This window comes from Salarias fasciatus, chromosome 1, assembly GCF_902148845.1.
Source record: "Salarias fasciatus chromosome 1, fSalaFa1.1, whole genome shotgun sequence".
NCBI lineage: Eukaryota > Metazoa > Chordata > Actinopteri > Blenniiformes > Blenniidae > Salarias > Salarias fasciatus.
The window spans coordinates 26551114-26575906 of NC_043745.1; the positions used below are offsets into that span (position 1 = coordinate 26551114).

Sequence of the window (24793 nt, forward strand, 5' to 3'; positions counted from 1 at the left end):
TAAAAAAAAAGTTTCATAATTATCAGGAAGGTTTGTGTTAATATTGGAAGCCTTTGTGCTTGCATGCTGACTGCAGTATCTTCATCTCCTGCTGTTCTTTTTTGCTCTTCAGGTTTTTCAAGGGTGCGGGCAGCCGAAGCCGTCAGGAATCGGCAGGTCTGCACGGGGCATCTCCGACGTGTTCAGCGGTCGATTCAGACCTTACACCCCAGAGGAGAGGCCGACCACGGCGGCTGGAACCAGCCTGGAGAGACTGGTATGGAGAAAGATAATGATGATAATGGGTAAAAAAACAATAGCATTGCCAGCAGGAAAAAAAAACACCACTTATTCCATAGCTTCTAGCGTTCAATTAGAATTGATCATATTTTATCAGTGTTACTGTCAGCTACTTTAATTCTTTCACTGTTGGTCCAATTTTGAGAACATAAGGTGTAGAATATAAGGATATCAGTGTTGAAATGTAGGGAGTAATAGTAAAAAGTCAGTAAAAGAGTGCACACTCAGATGAAGTACTGAAAAAGTCACTTAAGTGCAGTAACAAGGAACAAACATTTTGCCACCTAAAAATAAATAAAAGCGTCCAAACATGATATCTATGAAACAAATCTGATCTCAACCAGCAACCCATACTGAAGACACTCCCTTTTCTCATATTTTCCAACAGCTCACCTGAGTTTTGGAGCTTTTGAGACATTATTGGTGGAGTCAGTGTTGGTGCAGGCATGCTGAGCTTCAGGTCAGCTTACTGGGGCTTAAGTCCAAAGGCCAGAAAAAAATAGAGGCATGTTTATGGAGTCCATGCAGCCCGCGGGTGCTGTGTGACTTCCACCATTGCTGCAGTCAGAGTTAAAATCGGTCAGATTCTGAACTTCTCTCTGCTTTTGGTTTTTTTCCAGAATTCACAAAAATGCTTGTTTTTCACGCACCAGACACAGACATGTCGCTTCTTCTTCTTTTTGAATACAAATGAAACATATTGAAAAAGAGAAAAGACGTGTTGCTCTTTATGTAACCCATCAGAGCACTGTCACTGCTGGGAAGTAAATTACCCATTACATACTTCAAAATGTATCTTTCCTCAAAAACGGGCTGTATCTCATCCCAGAAGTTACATTATGTCGAAAACAGAAGAGACCGCAAACTCAACATCCACCCACAAAACTTCAAGTTGATGAAATATCCCAAGACAATAATTGAGGCAATAAAAGGTCTAATGCACCTCCTTCCTTTGTTACTGAAACACAGTGCGTGGGAGGCTGTCAGTGTCAAGCTTCAGTGCGGAGCAGCAGAGAGGCCTTCAACTTGACATCATGTTAAAACCGATCTCACCTCAACCAACCACTGGGTTTTGTTTTGTTTTGTTTTTTTCCCTTCTTTTGCCACAAAGTTCGTGCTGGTTTGATGTCTTAATATGCTATATGAAACCACTTAAATATGATATTTTAGGTATCATATCAAAACATACCTGTCAAAATACATGGAAAAAAGGTTTGTTTGCCCCATAATTCATTGTTAGATATGAATTTGTTGAACTATAGTTAAAGCCAAAGTGTAAAGTGTAAGTTTTGAATTATCCCTATATGTTTATTTCTCAAAAGCACTTACATAGTCTTGAAAGGAAGTGGCGTGGATTAGAATTGATTTTAATAAGAGTTCACTGAAAGACAGCTTGACTCTGTAAAGACATTATTAAACTAAATGTTTTACGACATGGATTTTTCCTCTGGCTAATTTATCTGAACACTGCTTCTCTGTGTAATCCTTAAATTAGCCAGCAAATGCATTATTGTTCCCTTTAAATAAAATGTCCATAATCTTCTGCTGTTGAAGTTGTTAAACAGGATTAAAATGGGAAATTTGAAGCAGCAAAGTAATTCAAGGACTCAGAGAAACCTGTGATGTTAACTCGGCGAGGACGGTTCATATTCTCTGCTTTAATTCACTGTGTTTTCATATGTGGGCCTCACTCAAAAGATTAAACAAAATACATCTCTAAGTACACATTAAACAGGGTGTGTGAGGAGTAGATACAAAAAGGAAAAAAGTACATTTATAGAAAATTCACTGGTTTCAGTATTTTTAATAATTTATGCCTCTGTGCACTAAGACCTGCTGCTTGTGGAGGATTTGAAAACCTTCCCCAGGATGAGACTTACTCACATCTCACCCAGCACCTGTAGTTCTTCATGTAAATTTATGAAGCAGATTAAGTATAATACTAAAATATACATCTGTAAGTAAAAAAAAGATGAGCTGATTTGATTGTACCGAATGAAGAACTTCTTTTGTTGAACCGCCTCCGACTCAAACCCCAACTTTTCCTGTCCTCCGCGTTCAAGTCTTGATTCACGCATTGATCAGATTTGATAGCAGCATATTTAAAATTGATTTCAAAGTGGACAATTCATTGTGAATAAGATGGTGCGAGGTACTAAATCTCATAGGCTGGCGAACGGAATATTTCAGCAGAACCATTTGTCATTTAACTTTTTGCTTCACTAACTAATAGACGTTCTTCTGCTCGTATTTTCTCTCTCAGTCTCTCTATTTCTCCGATGTCCAATTAAATCACTTTCTTCTTCATTTCTTGGCTGCTCCCAGAGGGTTGTCTGGAGGACAATGCAACACAGCGTAAGCTTTCCATTCCTCCTCTTACCTGCACGGAATCATCTGTCTTGTGGTGTTTTAATCAACCTGCCCATAGTGCTTCACGTCTTTACATTATTCAGTGTGAATATTGATTGCCTGTGTGTGACACGGCCATTTATTTATTTTATTTGAGTTATTTGGTTTTCTTTGTAACCTTGCCCGCAACTGGACGATAAAACTAATGGAGCAGATATTTGGAGTTATATCTCGCCGCCTCTGAGAGGATTTCGTTGTGCTGCTCGTGTGGTTCATGGTTCATGGGTTTACAAATGGCCCGAAAGCAAGTAAGGTTGTAAGTTTGAATCTCAGCCAACCTCTGCCTCCTGCTTGAATTTTATAACTCCTCTCTGACTTTCTTCCAAGTTTTCACACCAGTGAAAGACTTTGGGTGATTGGAGAATTGGAATAATCTGCTCTCTAGGTGTTGACCTTGTTGTGACCTTGAGAATGATCCGTATTGCAGTGTTTCCAGGTCTGAGAGACAAAAGATCAGCTCTAAACCGGCCCAGTGTCGATCAAAAGCAGCAGAAAGCTTTTAGCATCATTCCTCAACCACATTCTTCAATTCTGCCTTTACCTTCTCTTTATTTTGTGTATTTTCTCCTTTTCCCAACTTATCCAGCATCATGTTTCTCTTCCAGGTTCCAACAAGAGAGCTATTTTATTTATTTTATCTATTAGAGTTATTTTGTTTGTTTGTTTGTGTGCAAAATGTACAACTCACAAATAAAAAACATTAACCTTTAACTTTCTCCCATAACAAGCTTGGATAATCTTATAGCTATAGAATAGAATAGAATAGAATAGAATAGAATAGAATAGAATAGAATAGAATACTTTATTGATCTCACAATGGAGAAATTTACCAGTTCCCAAAGCTATACTGACATAATAAGGGCCAATCCCAATTCTACCCCTTACCCCTACCCCTTACCCCTACCCCTATGATATGCGCGTTCACGAGGCTTAAGGACTATTCCAATTCTACTTTTTGAATAGGGGTAGGGGAAAGGGGAAGGGCTATTTCACCCCTTTCAGCGAAGTCTGCATCGATGCTCCCTATTCTCTTTAGGGGTAGGCAGAGTTTTGCATTGGCCAGAAAAAAAACAACATGGCGCCCACCACGGAGTCCCACAAATGTAAGCTTGCTTTCTGTATACTATTTAAAAAGCTATAAAAAGTGCATTTGCTTCACTGAAATTTATAGATATACTAGCGTGACAGTGTCCCAGTCATGGATTAACGTTTTAGCGCTGCGTAGCACCGTTTCCGATCGTAAATTTATAACTTCTGAAGAGCACTTATCACTGAATTAACGTCATCTTTTATCTCGTTTTTAAAGTAGTATGTTTGACACAGGGACCCCCGATGAAACCCGACTTCTGATTCAGTTTAGAGGTGAAAATGAAGAAAAGTTTTTGAAATAAATATACAGCGCCAAAACACATTGGGAGTAAGTTTTATTATTCGTCTAAACTATAATATGTCAGTAATAAAATGTGTTTATATAAATATATATGTATTAATTTAGGAAATTCATAAAAGAAAATGGCTTGGAAGGGGAAGTTACAGCCCAGCAAGCTTCAAAAAAGTGGGAGAACCTCAAAAAGAAATATAAGGTAAATAATAATACCATTATTAAAAAAACAAAAGTAATTTCTGAAGTAATTTCTATCATTTCTAATATCCATAATTTTGTGTTGTTATAGGACCTGAAACATGTAAAATCTGGCTCAGGCACAGAGGAGGGGGAAACCACTGCTGCAAAATATTTCTAAAGGGGTATCCCAATTATTAGTGCTGCAAAGATAGCCCTAGACCTCAGCCCTATTCTAAAAGGGGTAGGAGAATGATAGGGGTAGGGCCAAGGGCTGAGGGGTAGGGGAAAGGGGTAGAATTGGGATTGGCCCTTAGTCCTTTTGCTTCAAATTGTTCGTGGTTGTTTGAGATTTTTTTTTTTTCTGCATCGAGCCACTAACTTTTCACTGCATCTTCACTAACTTTTCTAATTATTTTTTATGGACAATCTCTGAGGTGTCATTGGGCAGAAATTCTTACCACTTGACAGTTTCATTAAATTTTAATAAGAAATTAGCAGGCATTAGATATTAAGACATTAAACAGTGACTCGGCAATCAGACACTCTTTGCACACTGTGAACTGTCCGCATACGATCGTTCATCGCAAGAATACAGCTCATTTTGGTCTTTGCAGCTGGAACATGCTGCATTATTCAAGAACAGGATTGTATGTGTGCTCCCATTCAAAAGCATGTCTTTTTTGTGTGGTACCTTCTGCTTTATTGCAAGCAGATTGAGATAACAGTGCTGTTGCTCAGATCATGTGTTTGTGGACACTGATCTCTGTGGTATGAAAGCCTTAAAAACAAAATACAGCAAGGTCTTCTGTTCAGTTTGTTCTGTGTTTACTTAGCAAAGACGGCATAAACATTACATTGCCAATGACTTCTCCTGACTTCAATTCACATTCATTTAGGGAAGTGGTCGCAGACTGCAGCTCGGCTGCAGGACTGTCTTGTCATTATCTGTGTTAATTTGATTTGAAAGGGACCACTTCGCCAGACAAACAGAGCAAAAGGTTTTCTAATGAAAAAAAAAAAAAAAAAAAAAAAGGTGTGTGAATGACTGCGAAGCTCTCTGTCATCATTACTACTGAATTAAACAGGAGTGTTATTTGTTGTGTAATCCACTCCATCGTCTGGCCCAACGCTGATAGCTGCGAGGTCTGTGTTGGCGGGTTTTATTATCAAGAATCCTGAGAGTCGTCATGACCTCATGTTGACAAAAATTAGCTGCCAATACAAATACACGTTGGACTAAAAGCGCTGCCTCTTCGAGCAAATGTTTGGGTGCGTTTTGATGTGATACATACTTCTTTTTCCACCTCAGCAGTGTCACGGTGATATTCGCCTTTCCGTGTTACTGATTCATCAATGGGACTGAATTGTCTGCTACTTAAAATCGAAAAGAAACTACCTTCTGGAGTCAGGCAGGCTTCTTCCATTGTCCTTTTTTTGTGTGAGAGAACCATAAGAAACATCACAGACAGTAAGTGTTATTTATCTGTGTCGACAATGTACTTTTTTTTTTTGAACGCTGTATTAAAAAAATGTGGAATTCATGGCTGCCGAGGTACAAACCGGCGTTAAACTGGGATTTAGTTTAATTTACCGCACTACAGCGGTAGCTCCTGTGGTTACATGATACACATTGTGGCTCTGCCAAGACGCATGGCTCTGGAATCTGTCTTTTTCAGTCAGTTCATTCACCACTTTGGCCCAGACTGAAATTCCTCCACAACTCTTCACAAGGATAACATTTTTTTTTTCTTCATGTTCATGACCATCAGAAGAAATTCTGGTAAGCTGCATTTCTGACCTTTTCAACCGATGTCATTGAAGCGCTGCAGTTGAAGCCCAAGGTGCGCCTCGTGTTTAGTTTTAACAAAGAAACACTTACATGGTAACTGGGCGAGCCGAGGGAGGGAACATGGTAAACAGTATACATACTAACTATCTGTAGGCCTCCATTAGCATTCATCTCAGAGCGCCGCTGAGCCTCAGCACAGCCTCGCGGGGATGCCCACTCGCCTATAGACTCTTATCTTCACTCTACAAAAGACCGCCGTTAATTTGAAACGGTGATGAATCGAACCGGGGAGAGAACGGGTGGCTGCGTGTGGCGTCTGCGATACGTTACGCTGATGGGGATTTTTTAATACTCTTCCCGGTGAAGATTTCATTCCCGTCCCTCCCCGTCTGAGCAGATTCTCCACCATGTGTTCCCGTCTTCATACTCATAGTGTGAGAAGTTTAAGAATAACTTTCTTCTTTGGATCTACAGCATTTTGTTTGTGTTGTTTATGTAGCCAATGATAAGCAGATGTCTGATGGCACAATTCTGAGAGAAATCGTTCGCTGCTTCGTCGGCGCCAACTAACATTGCTGACAGGACTTTACTGTCAGTTTCTCTATTACACAAATGCTCATTGACAAAAAAAAAGAAAAAAAAAAAGTGATGGATGTCCTGAGGGTAATTTCAATATTGATTCATTTTGCTAATTTCTGAAAATTTCAAGCCTACAAAATGGGTTGTTTGTTATTGAGCACGATTGAAATGGGGATGCAGTTGAATAGAAAGTAAATCAGTCATTAGCGGTGGCTAGGCCTTTCTCCACGCTCCATTTCACATTGTTTCAGCAGAGCGCCAGGAGCAGGAAACGACCTGGCAAAGGCCATTTTTCTCAGGAAGGAAAAAGCGTTAAATAAATGATCAGTCTTTTATTTCTTCAATCAATCAGCGTAATCCCACATTGATAGGCACCATCTATGTATACTTTACTGCGCCGCTGTTATTACTGCGAGGACGACGCCGGCACTATTTGGAGAGGGCTAAAGGGTTTAATGGAGATTTAGGACAACGCTGTGCGTCGAATGCATGAAAACAAAACCCAGAGTGGAACATCCTTTAGCTTTCAAATGGCTGTCGGTAACACGGGTCCCTCGCGGACGTTCCCTCCTGCCAGAGCAATCGGTCATAAAGAAATCGCTCCACCCAACGCAATTGTACACACAACTGCCAATTATGACCGATGGTGAGACAGCCAAATTGGTTAGATCCATGAGTCATGCCATAAAAATGGATCCAGTTACAGCTCTAATGAAATCCTGGCATGTAATGCAGATCTTTTCTCTACAGTTTTTCTCTTTAATAGCCTGTGTGGATCAGCAGGCAAAAAAGAACAAGTGTTAAGAGCAGTTAATCGCCCTGGCATGCTAATTCAGAACACTGCGCCTGCTGAGCTAATGTTTTAGCAGCAGTAACAACCATGGGGCATGAGCGCTGTTGGAGTTTCTAAACTCTGTTTTAGATTGAAGTGGGGAAAGGGATTTTTTTACTTTAGGTTGTCAGCGCCGGGCTACTTCTTTATATAAAGTTGTTATGGCTGATTAAGCTACTTAGAGGGAGAAATTGGTACTTATAGAAAAAAAAAAATGTCTACTAAACAAATGATTCTGCATTTAACATGGAAGGGTTTTTTTTTATTTTTTTTATCATTTTGTTTTTGCAGTTTTTGCCTGAACAGTCCTGCTGTGGGAGCGCTTTCACGATACATTTCAGGCTGTTTATAACTATTCCAGACACAGGTAGGCAAGCCCACAGAATCTGTGCTGAGAACAGTCAGAGCCGCAGATTGATGCTGTGTCCCACTTCACCTCTATTGTTACAGCGTTTTGTCTATGGGAGGGAAACCACACAACCACATTGTCACAAATTGCACTGAAGTTTTTTCGCGTGTCAGACTTTTGTACCATCTTGTTTTGGTGGCCGTAGAGGAGAGGGACTCGCTTTGGTGAAACTCTTTGTTTGAAGCCGAAAAGAAGCAACCGCTGAGTGCAAAGTCAGTTCAAAGCCGAGAAGGAGAGCCTGGAGTCATTCAAAACATCTCAGTGGCCCATTTCAAAGATTCACCCGCTACCTATTAATTATGAGTTTGAAGTGACGGGGTAGTCTGAACTGGGCCGTCGCAGGATTAACCTCCATGGTTTAATAGAGGGCAATGAATCCTACTGTCCGGAGGCAATCCTGACTGTCAGATGTGATGAGAATCTGACAGTGACTGATGAGTAATCAACCATGCTCGCTCAAGAGAAACCTGCCAGTGAGAATGAATTAGGAGTAATGCACGTGGACAGACACAACAGATCAATGTGGCCACCTTCTAACTTATTAATGTTTAAGGGCAGCCTCATTACTTTTTTTTTTCTTTTAAATCATTAAATCCACGTCTTCCTCCACCTGTTTTATTTCCTCCCAGTTAATTTAGGACACTTAGCTCTTATATCTTGCGCAGTTACCCTTTTATATCTTGCCTCGTAAGCTTCATAGTCTACTCATTTCATCTGCTAAACCCAATCCACAGTAGCCTAAATACGTCTGGAGCCTTCACTCTTTCCATTACTTTCATCCTCTGCTAACTTAGCAGGGCACACACTGACATCGCAGCTCATATATTGAGTCGTAAAGTAATCTTCATGCATGTGGGTGTTAGGGGATTTCATTGATGTAGCTTTTCACAGTTGGCCAAAAATGTAGCTTGAAATGAAGACCGACTTACACTCCTGTGTCAGAATGTTAGTTTCTGCTGAAGAGGGAGAAGTCGGGCCAGACACCTATTGTGGTGTGCGGCTGCTTGGGAAATGTGCTCAGCATGGGGCATGCTGTAGGACCACATGCCAGTAAATTACAAAACCTCGGAGATGTTACATTTTCTGGGACTTTCTTTATCCTCTGCTTTACTGTTCCACATGCTCTTTCAGACTTTGGGCTTTTGCAGGGCTCTGATCGAGGAAGTCGTTACAAAATCTACATTATATTGTACGAATTCATTGGGACAACACCGACACAAGCTGTCAGATTTCCAGTAAGTTATAAGCTTCAATTGTAAGTTTTAAGCCTCCCCTATGTGGTGCAAAAGAGCTGCAGCAGCAGCTGAGTCAGGATGATGCCTTTTCCCAACAGGAATCCTTTTCCCGTTTTGAGATTTTGAAGAAAATAAATAAATGGGGGGATGGAAGTTGAATTGCTCCATTAAAATACAAATTCCTACACTTGAAGCTACACTACAATGGAAACAAATTTCAAGTATATAGAATGAAGTGGTTTCATTTGAAAAGTTCATAATGAGAACAAGGAGAGTTTATCTTCCCAGCCGTGTGGAGAATTGTAATTTAATTTCTGCGATCTTGGGCCTCATCCTCCAACAGTTCAAGAACCCCTGAGTACAAGGTTTTCACATTAAGAAAACTTAACCTTGTTTCATATTTCAGGAGTGTTGCTGAGACAAGCAAATCTGAGATCTTGTGAAAAGTGCCTGTCCTGCATTACAATCATTAACTTTTAACTTCAGCCAAAACGTTCAAAATACATAAAATGTCTTGGTTGTCAGGAGACCAGAGCATTTTTTTCATTTTATTGGCGGTTCCACGATAAACAGTAACTTAGGAACACTGAAAAGAGATCTGTCTGATAGAGTATCTTCACAGCCATTTCAGTGTTATATTATGAGCATTGAAATATCCCATCAAACATCTTGTACTCTGTATGAATAGATCTAGTAAACAAGGAAATATGCTATTTACTAATAATAGTTTTTTTTTTTAAATGTTCAACTTTTTCTGAATAATGTCACTGTCCGTTTTTTTTCTGAGCACACGCTATCTTTAGTTTCAGTTTAAATATAAATAATTTCTAATCTGAGGCTAAAATTGGTTCCAAACTGGTCCACTAAACCTGGCTGATGCAGCCTCTGAGCAGCTTGTCGGTAGCCGCTGCCAGGAAGCCACAGCATGCGTTGGAATCTGCCTCCCAGCTCATCATCGGGCTGTTTAGCCCACTACTGTTTCCCCTGACAGAGTGTGGTTATCAAATGTGCTGAAAGATAGAAGGTGTTTACCTTGATTGAACACTGTGGAGCCATGCGAGCTAAATTCATCTCCATAGGTAGGCAAGCAAGCCGAAATAAACCACCGTTTGTCGAACAAAATCCTATTTGGAGCATTATCCAAAGCACTGAATCACAAAACGCAGGACCATTGTCTCTGAACTAAGCTCACCCAACTGCTCTGAGCAGAACAAGGAAGTGACCATTCATGTTGCTTCCCCTTGGAGATTTCCCTACTTTTTTTAAAACCCGTCTTAGCAGTGCTTTTTATAATTTAAATCCCCCCCAGTGCCGGGAGACCGGTTCAATCCACAGCACCATTAGTGGGGTCCTAATGGTGTCCATGTGACCTAAAAACTACAGGACATTGAGAATGCTGCAGTTTGTATATTTATTTATTATATGTTTTTTTTTTTCATAGTTGGTTAATATAGACATCCTGTCCAGCAGTGCAGCAGTTTATGTTCCTGCGACGTCTACGCTAGCTTCAAAATGATCAGTGACTGCTTTCCCTGTAACATTTTGAGAATCTTCAATGCTAATCCAAGACCACTGCATTGTTGGGGTCGATGTGGTCTTACGTTTATGGATCTGGATTCTCTTGTCAGGCTTGGTGGAGCTTTGCCTCTTTTGCAGTGTCACTCTGTGATCATTTAGATCTAAGACTCGAGTGATTAAGAAATCCATAAGTACCAATTTCTCTGGGGTCTCCTCTATACAGGGACACTTTACAGCATTCATGTTTGATTATTAAAGTTGCCTGTCTGGGCATTTTTTTGGTGAATAATATTATTATTACCAGTATGCAAAGGATTTAAAGTCGTTTATGAAACCAAGATGCTTGAGTAACTTTGCCTTACAAAGGAGCATCTGTTTAGAAAAGTCTCTTTTCCCAAAAGGGTATGTTTACCCTTGGGATGGGACACAAAACCAGCTGCGTATGACACTTCCATCTGTGCTTACATTAGTCAGGTCACGGTTTGTTTAGCATGAATGTGTTGTGCAGATCCTCCTCTGTGCCCGTATTTTTTGAAGTTCATTGTTCTCCTTTTATAGCAGCACAAATTAAATCCATCCTCTGTAAAATTGTATTTACTTTGCAAGTCAAAGCCAAAACATGAATTTGATTGTATTTTCTTTTGTAGACAACCAGGAAAAACTGTAAGATTTTCAGATCAATAGAATTATTACCAACATGCAACACAATAATTTCTTTATGATGCCATTAATTTTTTCAAAGTGAAATTAAATTCCATTGGTTTCAAAAGTAAATCTGTTATTCAGCATCATTTTAAGATGCAGTTTCATCCAGTTATATCGCAGAAACCGCTTAGTTGTTCAAGGTCTTTTAATCTGTTTTTTGTTGTACTTACAGAATCTTATTAAATGAAACATAAGAACACTTCAGATCAGAAAACTACTCAGTTGTACAGAGTGCAGCTGAGGCATATATTAATACTGGAGTGCATCTCAAAGAAGATCCTTCACACTTTTCCACATTAACTGTTATAATTATACGGGTTGTGGTAATAATAAACCTCACCAAAGTGTGAAATGTGAAGGCCTCCCACATGTTTAATTAACTTTGTCGCCTTCAAATGACTAATTTGTTTTATGCGATCTTCTGCTTCATGCTCGATAAAAAAAATAATGCCTGTGTCAGGATGCAAACATTTGATTCTACCTAAAGGTAGATTCAGAAACAAATCAGATGAGAGTTTTATTGAGTGGGGCCTTAAAGAAGCTAAACAGTTTGGACAGAATGACTTCACATGGTTTTATATTCAATATGTGAGGCCTGAATGAGATCAGTAAGATTTTTTTTTTTTAACCTCTGAATCCCAGAAAACTTCTCTGCTGTAGTTCAAAAACAGAATAAAGCAGAAGAGGCTCCTTTTTTTAGGGGCTTTGGTTGCCTTTGACTCCCATATCTATTTCACAACAGCTTGTTCAGATGCAGCAGAACTGCCTCTGATGCTTTCCTGCTTTTAAAAATGTATATTTTGTGTTTTGAATGTATAGAGATGGCAGCTAGATTTTTCCCAACATATCTGGTTTGATGAGGAAGGAAAAACCATACACCCTTGATGTTGCTGCAGTTAGACATTTACAGACGTTACAGCAATAACTAGCATACTGTATATAAACAAAGCTGTGACTGATTGAAACAGTCTGACGGGATGTTTATATGGACTCATCAAAACACAAACATTACGTTTCTATTCTATTCTACTCTATTCTAGTTACACCAAAATCATAATTTCAAGAAGACATCCAGTGTTTTTCAGATAAAAGTGTTAATTTGACACCCTTTTAAGTGGAAAAGCCTGATTTCTTATAGTCCATGAGGTCACAGCTATTGACAGGCAGCATTGTAAAAACAGTAAATTCTTTTAAAATATTCTATATGCACATTAAGTACTGCTGTATTTATATGTGGAAAGTAATGGCAAGCCTGTGTACTCACACGCACACTCAACCATGCACACAGTGCTGTGAACACTGTGTTGTGAAGGTTATTGAGCGAAGCTGTTGTCACGGGAATAAGTTGTGAATTGCATGCAAACCGTACCTGCAGCCCGACGCCCGGATTAACAGATGTGTGGGACATTTCATTACGGTCGCACCACCTCCACTAATTGTGTAATTATAGCTGTCGACATGATCAGGGAATGGATTGAAATATTGCATTAACAGGTTCACCTGCGGTGAAACGCAGGAAGTCAAAACAGGGGAACTTGCTTTTCAAAGGACGTCCACGAAACCTTCCATCGAAACAATCCCCGAGATGCCTTCATGCATCTAATCTTTTCATCAACCACAGCGAAATTGATGCGTCTGCATCGGTAAGATAATGACACGTTTTCACATCTCTAATTCCACACTGCATAGAAGTGGAAATCGCAGTTGTAATCTTGGTTTCTGATAAACTATTATTTGTCTAGAGCCCCGTTTCTTTGAAGGAACCAGCACTCAACGGTCATTTCATTTCCTATATCCTCTGCTTCCCCCCCCCAATGTTTCACCACAAACAAAATGTCAAGAAGAACTGCTTTTTCCATGTGAAATGAAAAGTTTCTCAGCTCTGCTGGTATAAATAGCATCACAGCAGTAAGGCTGGACTCTCCTCTCCTCCTTCTACTTGGAAAGGCAACCCCAAAAACATGTTTAATATTCCTGATGTACTGGCGAGAGACTTTTTGGCTCATGAGCTCTTATATTGCTCCATGTGCAATTATTACTTTGCCCCGTGTGCCTGTCATGAGCGAGTTAGAGAATTCAGCCTCTCAGTGCTGTGGGAAGGGTCGAATCATCCCCCATTTAAGCCATCAGCTCTGATTAGCCGTGATTTCGCAGTGAGGAATAATAACCAGTTAGTTAAAATAATTTGACTGTGTGAATGTTTCAGGCCTCGATTCAGACGAGGCGCACTCACACTCTGGAAAACCAAAACACAAACCAGCCCCGTTTTAAAATTTGCCTCCGCCGTTCATCTTCAGAGTCGGCTTCGGCGGTGATGTGCAGCTCCCAGCGCTCCTGCCACGCTCCTAACGCTCCCGCAAAGTCCTGCTCTTTCAGCACGTCAAGCACCTGCTGCGACTCGTAGGGGATCTGCTCCATTGTGTCAAAACAGCAGCGCCTCCGCCTGAGGTTTATCTTGGGAAAGGAGACATTACAGGTCGGAAAGGGGCATTGCATGGAAGCAGTCCCGTTGGTGGAACAATGCAGAGTGAGCTCACTGTCCTGACGGAGCGCCAAGTTGTCATTGCACCGTAGCTCCGGTCGTTTGCTCTCGACGTTGCTCCCGCAGACACCTCAGGACATTTCTGTTAACAGTCTGAACCTGGAGGATGAACACGATGACGCCAGAGAGAATGACGTGCCTGCCCCTGGCCACACTCCCGATCTGCTTCGTCTTGTCTGGGTTTACAGAGAGAGGGGCTGAGAAATAATGTCTGGTCTCGGGGTCACAGCTGAGTCCCAGCGCTTCACACCGCTGTCTTATTTTTATTGAAATTGTTCATGCACAGAAATAGAAGATGTTGCTTTTTTACAGCAGAAGTTGGCTCAACTGAAACTTGAAAACCTTTGAATGACCCCTTTAAATTAATCATAGCTGTTTACACTTTGCCAGACGGTCAACTTTCGCTCTATAACCATGTAATGCCACATTCCACTCCAGCGAAGCACTCTGGGATCTCTCAATATTGTTATAATGTGAAAATGTTGACAGATATATTGAAAAAAATCTGCTGTCAGACATGTCAGTGTGCTTAGAATGAGGAAACACTATCTCTGTTTTAGCCTCCTGACACTGGCTCCTTCTGAAAATCTGTATTGATTTTATTTCTATTAATAGTATATTTAAACCACATTCCAGGCTTTTAAATCAGAATGAGACGTTCGGACCTTGAGATCATCTTGCAACGCATTAAGTATGGCCATATGTACTGTCTAGACTGAGACTGAGAGGGCGGTGGGCTTTATTTATCCATCTAGACGATATTGACTGGAGTAAAGGCGGAGCTGAAGCTCGCTATCCTCCTTTCATGAAAACAAAATGTGCTTATGAATAAATGCTTCTATTTTGGCAATCTAGTATTGTGTTTGTTACAAAACACGCTTTCCTTCATGTTCTCATGTATTAATATTAATTATTCTTATAATTAAGTGCCGTGTGAGTCATTTGAAAACAGTTGCTAGTTTTGCGGGCTGTGCTTTGATTGATATTATTGCTTTTTTATTTTCAAACGCAGTGAGTCACACCGTGATTCAGATATTTTTGTGAGCATGATGACGATATGCTTTGTCAACGACTTGTGTGTCAGCCTGGGCAGAAAATCAAGGGTTGGTAAAAGGGACAAATAAGCAATGATCATATTTAATCTGTGCTTCATTGAGCTACAGTACTGCTGCAAATCGCACATCAGAGTGACAGCGCGGCTTCGATCGACTCAGAGTTTATACACTTACTTACTGCACTGGAAGTAATAGAGGGATTACAAAAAAGGCTGTGATGTGCTGAGACAAAAGCTTGAAATAATAAATGTTTGCAGAAAGGCGGTCTCCACAGTTCATAACGTCAGGTTCCCGCTGTCAGAGTGCAGCTGCGTGGCTGTGATTTCAGATTGAATTAGGTGCATCTGACCTGTGAAAGTCCTAATTAAAATCACTGGACTTACATTAACATGCATTGCTGGAGTCTGCTCTGCTTCCGACACGCTCTGAATGCTCAATGACCACTTGACTCCAATTTTAAGACTCAGCAAACCCAAGAGAAAGAAGGCTGGAATAGAGCTTTGTTTGAATAAAATCTTTTATTTAGGCAGCACACAAAAGATAGCAGGGAATATATTAGAATAGTGAAACTGCATTCGTTTGCTTTTTTTTCTCCTTTTTGTTTTGCAGGTTGTGTTTTCTCTTCAGATCATGGTTTCCATTTGCTGTCAGTTCAGAGTATATAGGTTGCACATTATCATTTCTAAATGAATTATTGAGTTCATTTTAAATGCAAGAGGTAGCAAACTAAGGGCTTGATATCCTTTTTCTTTTCTTCAGTTGTGTATCTCAAACATTACACAGTTTAGCGTTCAAACAAATACAGTCGATTCACGGGAGTGTGGGATTTTTGTTCTGAAATAAATATTGTATTATACAAAAAAGGGAGGTCTGTCTGAACAGTTTCCTGTTTCCTGTGACCACAGCTACAGTCAGAAGAACTATGATAACTAACTATTGACAATATTGTCTCAAGATAACGGAATGCACATGAGTTTATTGTTTGGTAATGATTAGCTCCAGGGAAATGCGGCTTCACCGGTTTGAATCTGGAGATCTTTCTGGAAGGAGTCTGTATGTGTGGAGTTTTTCTGCCTTCTCTGATTTCCTCAATACCCCAGAGGCCTTCATGTTAGGTTGACTGTTGGCATTAAATTGCAGGTCGGTGTGACTGTTGGTGACAGTGAGTGTTTCTGCGTTTGCCCCGTGGTGGACTGGCGGTGCAGCGTGCGCCCAGCTTGAATCACCTCAAAGCCCCGAGGCTCAAAGGTGAAGAAAAAAAAATAGGTATAAAACATGAATGTATGGATGGATAGTTACACCCAAAGCACCTGTGTTCAGTGCAATAAATAATGTATTGACAAACTGTTGTTTTTATGACTTCAGCCACCACACTTATCACAGTGGAGCCAAGCTGCAGATGCACCCTCCTGCAACAGAAAGTGAAACTCTCATACAGCTGAATCAACACTTTACGAAAACGAATCAAAACAAAGTAAATTATATTCTTTGTGATCTATTGCAGATGTGTTGATTGCATTATACTGCAGCAGCTTTACAGAGCTGTGCCTAATATTCCAGCAAACTGATTGTCTCATTTGGAAAATAAAAAGTTACTCCGTCCCCGGCTGAGGGAAAAAACTTCAACTTGTTGTTGACTTCATCAGTTATTTAGAGTTTATATCTATAGAATAGCACAGCAGTGAACTCTGGGCTATCGGCAGACCCGAGCCGTTCAGCAGCATCGACGTTTGCGTCAGCAGCAGCAGCAGCAGCAGCAGCACAGATGTGGTGGAGGCAGCAACTGTTTGGAGCCGAAGTCTCACTGCCCTGGGCTCTAATGTGAAGGCACATGGTTAGATTCCTCACTATTCCTTCTCAACATATTGTGTGTGCTCATGTGAGTCGTAGTGTGTACGTTTGCACTAGCAGCACTTCCAACATGAATCATAACGTTATTTACTTGTGTGAATGATCCTTCCTTGCTTCCTCTAGTTTTCCTAAAGCGTTTGGACCTTCAGCCTCTCGGTCGTCCAAACAGACCACATCGAAATCACATTACTGCAGTTTAATGTTAAAGTTGGCGTAAAGTAACAGGTCACATACTGATCCGATCCATATTTTCTGTGAGTGGCCGGTAGCTGTGGGCAATTTGCGAATCATAGCGACACCAGCGTGTGTTAAACCTAACCAGCTTTGCTGTCTCCATGACAGGATTACCACATCAAATGTGAGGGCAGCCTCCTGCAGAGGCTTCCTGTTGGTACAGGCCCTTTCATGTCCTGTTAAGACCCGAGGCTTTACTGGATGCACTCGACCAAATCCCCACGGTAACTAGGACATGATGGCGATTGAGCGCGCGTTATGGGTGGACGAAATTACACGTGCGACATAAATGAGTGGGGATTCTTAATTTTGTCTTTTCTGAATCGAGTGTTACAAATGTTGGCATGCAATTAAAAGGAAATGCATCAGTTACATCAATAATCTTTGGACAGATGAATCAGTTGATTTTTCTGGAGAGAGAATCAAGACGTTCTTAGAAAATAGACATACATGAAAACGCTTCCTGAGATTACACTTATGAGATTGATTGAAAATGATGTCAGATTAACTCCAAATAAGTTCAACATTTAACAGGTGTTTGTTGGATCTTAAAGAAAAACCCACAAATCTTTATACCAGTACATTCAGAAGAACACATAAATTTAACGAAACCTTAAAACAGGTTGTTGTTAATACATATTCAGCATTTTGAACATAAACGTTGCAGCAATTCAAACTTTTTTTGCCTATTACTATAAATTTTGAACATATTTTGATACATATATTATCACATGTTGAATGTTTGGAAGAAATGTACATTATTATATTAATGTGAAGATCGTTGTGATCTTTATTCATATTAGAATATCTATTTATCTCCACCTTGCATGTGCTTTTTTTTTTACATATATTTAAGACTGCATATGTATGCTTTTGTCATATCCAAAAACTATGTGTTATTGTGATGTTTTAATTGGTTCAGTCTGTGTTTGTAGTTCCTTGCACGCTTGACAGAGACTTCAGCAGAAACAATAAACTGCTTTGGTGGGACGGCGGCATCTGTCACTGCAGACTGCTTTGTGCAGAAATATCACTGAATGAAAAAATAATGAAGGTTAAAAGTTAATTACAGTTACATTTGCGGCATCAAGCGAAGCAGCGGCCTACTGTGGCTTTGCATTATGCAGTAAACATATTCTGTTGAACTATATATCACATACAGGGTGAGCTTAACATATCTGTTGTCAAGTCAGATGTGTTTGTTTGGTCAGTCCACAACATGAACAGATGCTAAGAGAGCATAAACCTTTTATGAATGTAGGGAAATAAAAGCCCCCCCACCACTCCAAGGACCAAAATGCACAACTTGAGAGGAGAAACGAAGCGCACTGCGAGCTGTAGGTGGGAAAAGGGTAATTGTTAGACACGAGAGGAAAGTTGTAACACTTACTAGAAATGTAGCATTCAGCAATGGGATTATATTTGCACAAATGGATTAAAACGGATCCAATACTAATGTAGAAAATCCTGTCCAAGAAGTGGGTAGAGGGTGATGAATCCAATAAAATATGCAAATCCAGTGGGACTGTTTAAAAATCAGTGTGTCTCATGATTCAGAGTCTTTGTTCCCAGGTATTGAGGAGAGGGGTTTAAAAAAACGTGTTTCTAAAAGATATTTTTACAACAAAAGCACAACTTTTGTGACTTTATTTCAATGTATAAATCTTTTTTAATCTCAGCAACTGATAACTCACATCAGCATGGCTTATACTCCTAAATAATCGCCTTCATAAAAGGTTGAAATATTCCAGGATCCTTCAGCCAAATCCAAGTTATGAATGACTTTACAGGTGAATACAAGCGACTGTGACCTGTAGTCAAAGTCCTGATAAAGAAATGCTTCAGCACACTGGGTTATTACCTCCAGCCTGGTTTAGATAACCTGATAGCTTCCGTTATATCGCTCTATAACCCGACACATACATTCAGATCAGTTTCTCTGATGTTATTCCACATGCCTGAAATGATCACTTCTTTAATTACCAAAGCAGAGCAATTAAATAATAATGGAAATAGTTCCTCTTTTATAAAAAAAAAAAAAAAAAGCTTAATCTCACTACATCTTGGAGGAGGAATGGAAAATGTGATAAATTGTTCTGTTTTAGACAATCCCACTTTTGGTAAAATGTCTCCCACAGTTCTTTTTCACAGTAATAATAAACACTATGCAGCGCCCTCTCCGAGACACTAGTTTAACAAACAAAAATTATCAACACTTCTGTTGATAAGTGAAGAATATTTTTCTTCAGCTCCTCTAAAAAGCAGCCCCTGGACATTTTGTGAGCAGATTAGAAGTAACGCTCTTCCAGTATCTGTTTGTTAGATATGATATTTTTCTCTGAATGTTTGTGAGCCACCCATGAGTCCTCCTGGGATTTACACCGCAGGCAAGAAAGTACTCTACTTTTATGTCAAAAGGATCAATGAATTTAGAGACATAATCAGTAGGCCCTTTAAAAAACAATGGAAACTGGACACTTTTGAGATTCTCTTGAAAAGAAAAAAATATACAGTAGAACAGACAATTCAGACAGGATGTGAAAAAATGGGAATGCCCAGGGACAGGGCTACAACAGTGGCCAAAATGTTTGCATCAAAATGTTTCTACACACACACTGGCTCACAGCAGTCAGTGGATTTAAACTGCTTCAGCTTGATTCAGCAGTCAATATTTATGGTTTTCTCTGATGAAAATGTAAAAAAAAATACCCTGCAACAGGTGATCTCAGCAGCGACAGGCAAAGTGAAAGTTTTTAAGTCAGCTTCAATTAATTTATTCCCTGAATAAATCCTGTTCTTCATTACAATGTTTTCAGTATGTGTTAAGCAGGTGAGCTGCTTTTTGTAAGAGCGCTTCGGGCTGTGGCCTTTTAACATCATGAGGTCTTAGTTTAAGTTTAAAGACCTCTCTTAAAAGAAAAAAGAAAAAAAATGAATAGACTTGAAAACCGAATGTGCCTTCTTTCAGAATGCAGCCTTTTCACGCGATCCAAGCAATGAGTTTCCAAAATGTTTTCAGATACGTAATTAGATTCATGCAGACTTCAGTTCCCTCACTTCAGCTTAATTTTTTTATTGTGTTGTCTGCAAAATACTGCATAAGTCTTTGTTATTTGGTGGACTTTTAGCTTTTAGCATGTTATCTAATTATAACAGCTCAAATCTGCTGGAACCAACAACTTTTTTTATCCTAACATAAATAATTAATAATCAATTCTGAATCATGTACAAGTCACTCTGGAAAATGTAGATTGACAAACATCAAACATTTCTATCAGGAGGAGTTTCAGCTGTACATTATGTCGAACAATACTCATTGCAGGTATGTAAATGATCTTCAAGTCAACAAAACAATGTGTGTGTTGGGACTGGAATGAGCAGTGAGGGATTTGAAAGGCAACGCTACTGGATGAATAAAGTATCTCTATTCTATTCTATTCTATTCCCATATATGCGACAAACTACAGTCTGAACTGTGCATTTTTCCAGTGATTGTATAGCCATCCCGTGGAATTGCAAATGGTGTACAACTTCCTGCCAGTTCTTCCAGAGTCCAGCCCATCATGCTGATTTGAAAATCATCCGGCAGCTTTGAAACGTCCCAAGTGCTCCTGATTGCTACTGAATCCGTACCCTGCTTTGTTATTTCCCCTGTTTTGCACAATTAACTTAAGTAAAGCAGCCTCCTAATTTGAGAATACCGAGTGTTCTCTGACTCTTGTCCTCATTCGCTCTGAATATATGGATCTGAATCAGTGGTGCAGCAGCGGCCAGCAGAGTGAACTGACCTGTCTGCAGCGAAGCCGCTCTCCATCCCCTCTCCATTTAGCCAAGAGTCCCAGCTCAATGAAAAGGAAAAAACACTGAAAAGCTCAGGCTGCTGGTCAAGCAGTCATGAATGTATAGATCAGCGGGGTGACAAGTTCTGTCCACCCACCTCCGGTAGCTGCATTTTTCGAAAACTGTCCAGTTCATGTCCTAAATTGACCATATGTGTCAGAAGGGTCACCTTCATGTTATGTGAGGAAACATTTTTAAGAAGCGTTTCAGCCAACACAATTCACATCTCAGTCACTCCTCTCCAGTGAATAAATAAGGTTGGCGTTAATAGTTTTTTCATGTTTGCTAACAAGGTTTCTGCCGCACTTCGGAGCTGGGACCTATATTCACACAGCTGTGACTGAAAGGCTTCAGCCCGGACGGTCCGCCTCTCAGCTGAAAGTGATTTTTGTTATGACAGGCCTCAAAGTCTTCATGCTGAAATATCTGTTATGTATGTCAGCATGTCTTCTAATGTCGGTGTAGTTTGGGCATCTGGATAAGAACTAATATTTGAAATTGATGCTTTGCATTCAAGCGAGATGTTTTTGAGTGAAGTGGCTGTCGATGGCACGGGACAGATTTTTTTGCAGCCTGTGTTTTACCGAGCCTGTAAAAACTGCTTTCAGCTGCTCAGATTGGTTGAACTCCAACACAGTTTTCAGACAAAAATGGGGACACTCTAAAAAGCAATAACATTTCATATACGTTGGAGACCCATCAACATTGCTTCTTCTTGCCAAAACATATATTAACACACACACACACACTCTCTCTCTCTCAACCGTTTATTTCATAAGTGACCAGTTTCAGTAGCTTACACTTTCCATTCCATTTCTTTCAAACTAGAAAATTTCCATTGACAACAATAAATTAAGATGCTATACATGGATCTAGCTTTTTTCTATTTTATCTGTTTGATGAATTTAACTGGGAAAATAGAACAATGAATTACTAACAGGACAAAGCAGTAAACACATGACACTGATGCATGTTGTTGGATGTAGTGTATTTGCAATGATTTTCGAAAGTAGTGTTTAGTTTACTTTTTGAAAACGTATTCTAAATGTGGACATCGTTCACAGAAACCCAGTGTGGAATCTCTGATCGAGAATTACGTTTTTGACCTCGTAATGATGTGTAATGTTAGTGTGTATGTTATCAATGCATTTTATCATATGTGAATGGCAACAAGGAGTGTTTTCATACACTGACTTCATTAGATATTAAAATATCCTGAGAACACATCTTGTGTTGTGCTATTTTAATAAATAACCTGTAAAGAACTAAGTAAAGGAATCGAAGTACTGTACCAAGAAACAGTGGCAATTCATTTAGATTTATTATTTTAAATGTTTTTTATTATTTTAAATAAAGGTTTCTGCAAAATTGCCTGTAAAATATTATTCAGATATTTATTTCAGTCCTAACTATAAACAAACACAAACCTCTATAGCTAATAATATAGAACCAGTTATTGAAGTGTACTCAGTAAACATTTCCGGTACTTGGTCAAAACGTCCTCATATGCTTAAACAGGAAGCTTCTGTAAAATGTAGATCAAACATGCTCAGCATTCAGGTGGAGTTTTCAGACCGCTGTTCCTACCAGAGCTCAGCTCAGCCATATTTTTAGATGTCTGTAGTTAATGGCTCTCCTGGGGTCACTGATAGTATCTGTGCTGAGTGAAGGCCTCAACTGCAAAAGTTTGATTCCCTTTTCTGAAAGTCACTCTGAAGCAGATTTACTTTAATGTGTGAGGAAATGATGATCCTGCTTGATCTATTTTTTTTTTTTTTTTTTCTGAGCTCCAACTAGCAGACCGCTATCCTGACATTAGCCTGCAAGATGCCTTGATGAACTCAGGAACTTGCCCACCCTTCAAGCCCCACAGCGGCGAAATGTCCTGGTGAGGGCGAGGGGGCGTTACGCCGTGCCAATTCATCTCACTCGCCCTTCTTCTATCTGCTCAGCCTCTCGTCGACCAAAACGCAGGCTCCTGTTTCTGGAGCTGCTGCAACTGCAGCTGCACTTAAACCAAACGTACCAGGGAACTAAAAACTTTTCTGTGTCCGTTTTTTTCCTGTGTTTCCGTCACGGCGCGAAGTCCCGGGAGGATGCAGATGAGGCAGATGGCGTCGGGGCAAAGCAATGAATGAAAACGGACTCGGTCTCCAATTTAAGAGGGGTGATGAGAGGAGGGCCAGCATCATACACCGACACACATGACTGACAGGCTGGCCGGTTCATTCCACAGACTGCAAACATAAAGGAGGTTGAACCGGTGTTGTTTTGATTGTGTTGGACCGCAAGCGGCTTTATTGTATGAGGGTTATTTGACACAGCAGTGGACAGGTGCTGTAGAAGTAAGGCCGATTTACTGTAAAATGTCAGAAATACTTCATTCCAGCACAATGGTGGGAAATAAATAAATAATAGTCAGTACTCAGCTGCAGAGTTTTGTAAATCTCTCTCTCTCTCACTCAATCAGATATGTGCAGCAGTTTCGATCCTCAATGTTGAGAATCTTCCAGGACTAAATTTAGACCCTGGCTCCAGCGGTTGAAATGGGCAAACTTTGTTGAATGGTTTACTTGGGGAAGGTTTCTGTGGTCAAAATGCAGCTTTCAATAGATGCGCTTGGCCCTTGTGGTAGTCCAGACCCTCTGGGTTTATTAGTTTTCAGGACTCAGCGAGCAAAAGTAGAATTGAATCATTGCACCATCCTCTCTCTGAATGCATTTCAGCTCTGCTTTCATGTTAAATGTGCTTTTGAAGCAAAATGTAACCTGTTTATTTAACAGTTTGTTTTCACTTTTTTTTTTATTTAGTTGCATTAAATAACAGAAGAAAAACATGAGGAATGTGATAACAGGAATGTGGAATGAGAATGTGACAAAAAAATAAAAAATAAAGTCAAGCACAGAAACAACAGCAACATTACCAGATTTTGTTAACAGTCTCAGTTCCAGATGACAGGAACTTGTTTGTAACCTAACCTCAGTGTTTTTTAGCTTTAGAATATGTGATATGTAATATGTCGAGCCAAATGTACCATAATATCAACATATGTCGATAATATTGCCACAACACTCCGCTGTAAAATAGCATTAATTCATAGATATAATACATATGTGCCAGAAAGGTTATTGTGCTTCATGTCATTTTACCAACAACAGTTATTAGATAATACCAGGTGAATTGAAATTTAAAAAAAAAAAATGTCACAAATGCATTTCAAATTCATTACCATCTGTGCTAAAATGCCATAAAGTAACACAAAGTGCTTGTGCACGAGGAGTCCTCATGGTTTTCGTCCCCGATTTGGTGATCAACCACTTAAACCTCAGTGGAGTCCAGATGGAATCAGTCGGGGGTGGCCGCTCGTGCCAGACATCGAGTCTGAAACCCCAAGTCTGTCGTGTATGAATCACAGACGAACACAGTGTGGACAGAAGTGGACAAGAAGCAAAACTGAAGGACAAAGAACTCCGGCCAGCCCGACAGTTCTGCTCTCCTGACGGAATAGATGAACAGACGGCGCCTGTGCAGCCACACAACCCTGCTGCCGCATGAATGTTTAAAATCACAATGTGCCACAAAGTTACACAAAGATGCAGCCACTGAGCTCTGTCTTCATGCTTGTTTTATTATTTATTTGTTTCTGGGACACACACACACACACACACAGATAGACATGAACTTTTTTTTTGTTAAAGAATATTTGACATACAAAAAATATTTTTTCTCACTGGTTACTTTTTCTGTGCATTTTTCCTAAGGTTTGAAACAAAGCACAGAAACAACTTTAGTATTAATTCTAGGAACGGCTCAGCTTCTCTTGCTTTATTGTGAGCACGACTGCCTGTGAGGCAATTCACCTCTCACCCTTGCTTCTCAACTGTTTTTTTTTTTTCTCCCCTCATAAAAATTAGCGATCTAATATCCCCCCCATGCTGTTTTGGCCCGTGGC

At 39.9% G+C, this 24793-nt stretch overlaps 1 protein-coding gene across 2 annotated transcripts in view; it reads left to right on the top strand.

The window, feature by feature from the left end:
- Window positions 1–24793, top strand: part of LOC115408131 (glypican-6-like) — a 129844-nt gene that overhangs the window by 99430 nt on the left and 5621 nt on the right. Inside the window, exons 6-7 of one of the 2 annotated variants that reach the window (XM_030118758.1) lie at window positions 113–256; window positions 2605–2634. In XM_030118758.1, the coding sequence (XP_029974618.1) occupies window positions 113–256; window positions 2605–2634 (174 nt within the window). The remainder of the gene's footprint in view (window positions 1–112; window positions 257–2604; window positions 2635–24793) is intronic. The other variant, XM_030118844.1, reaches the window with a different exon arrangement.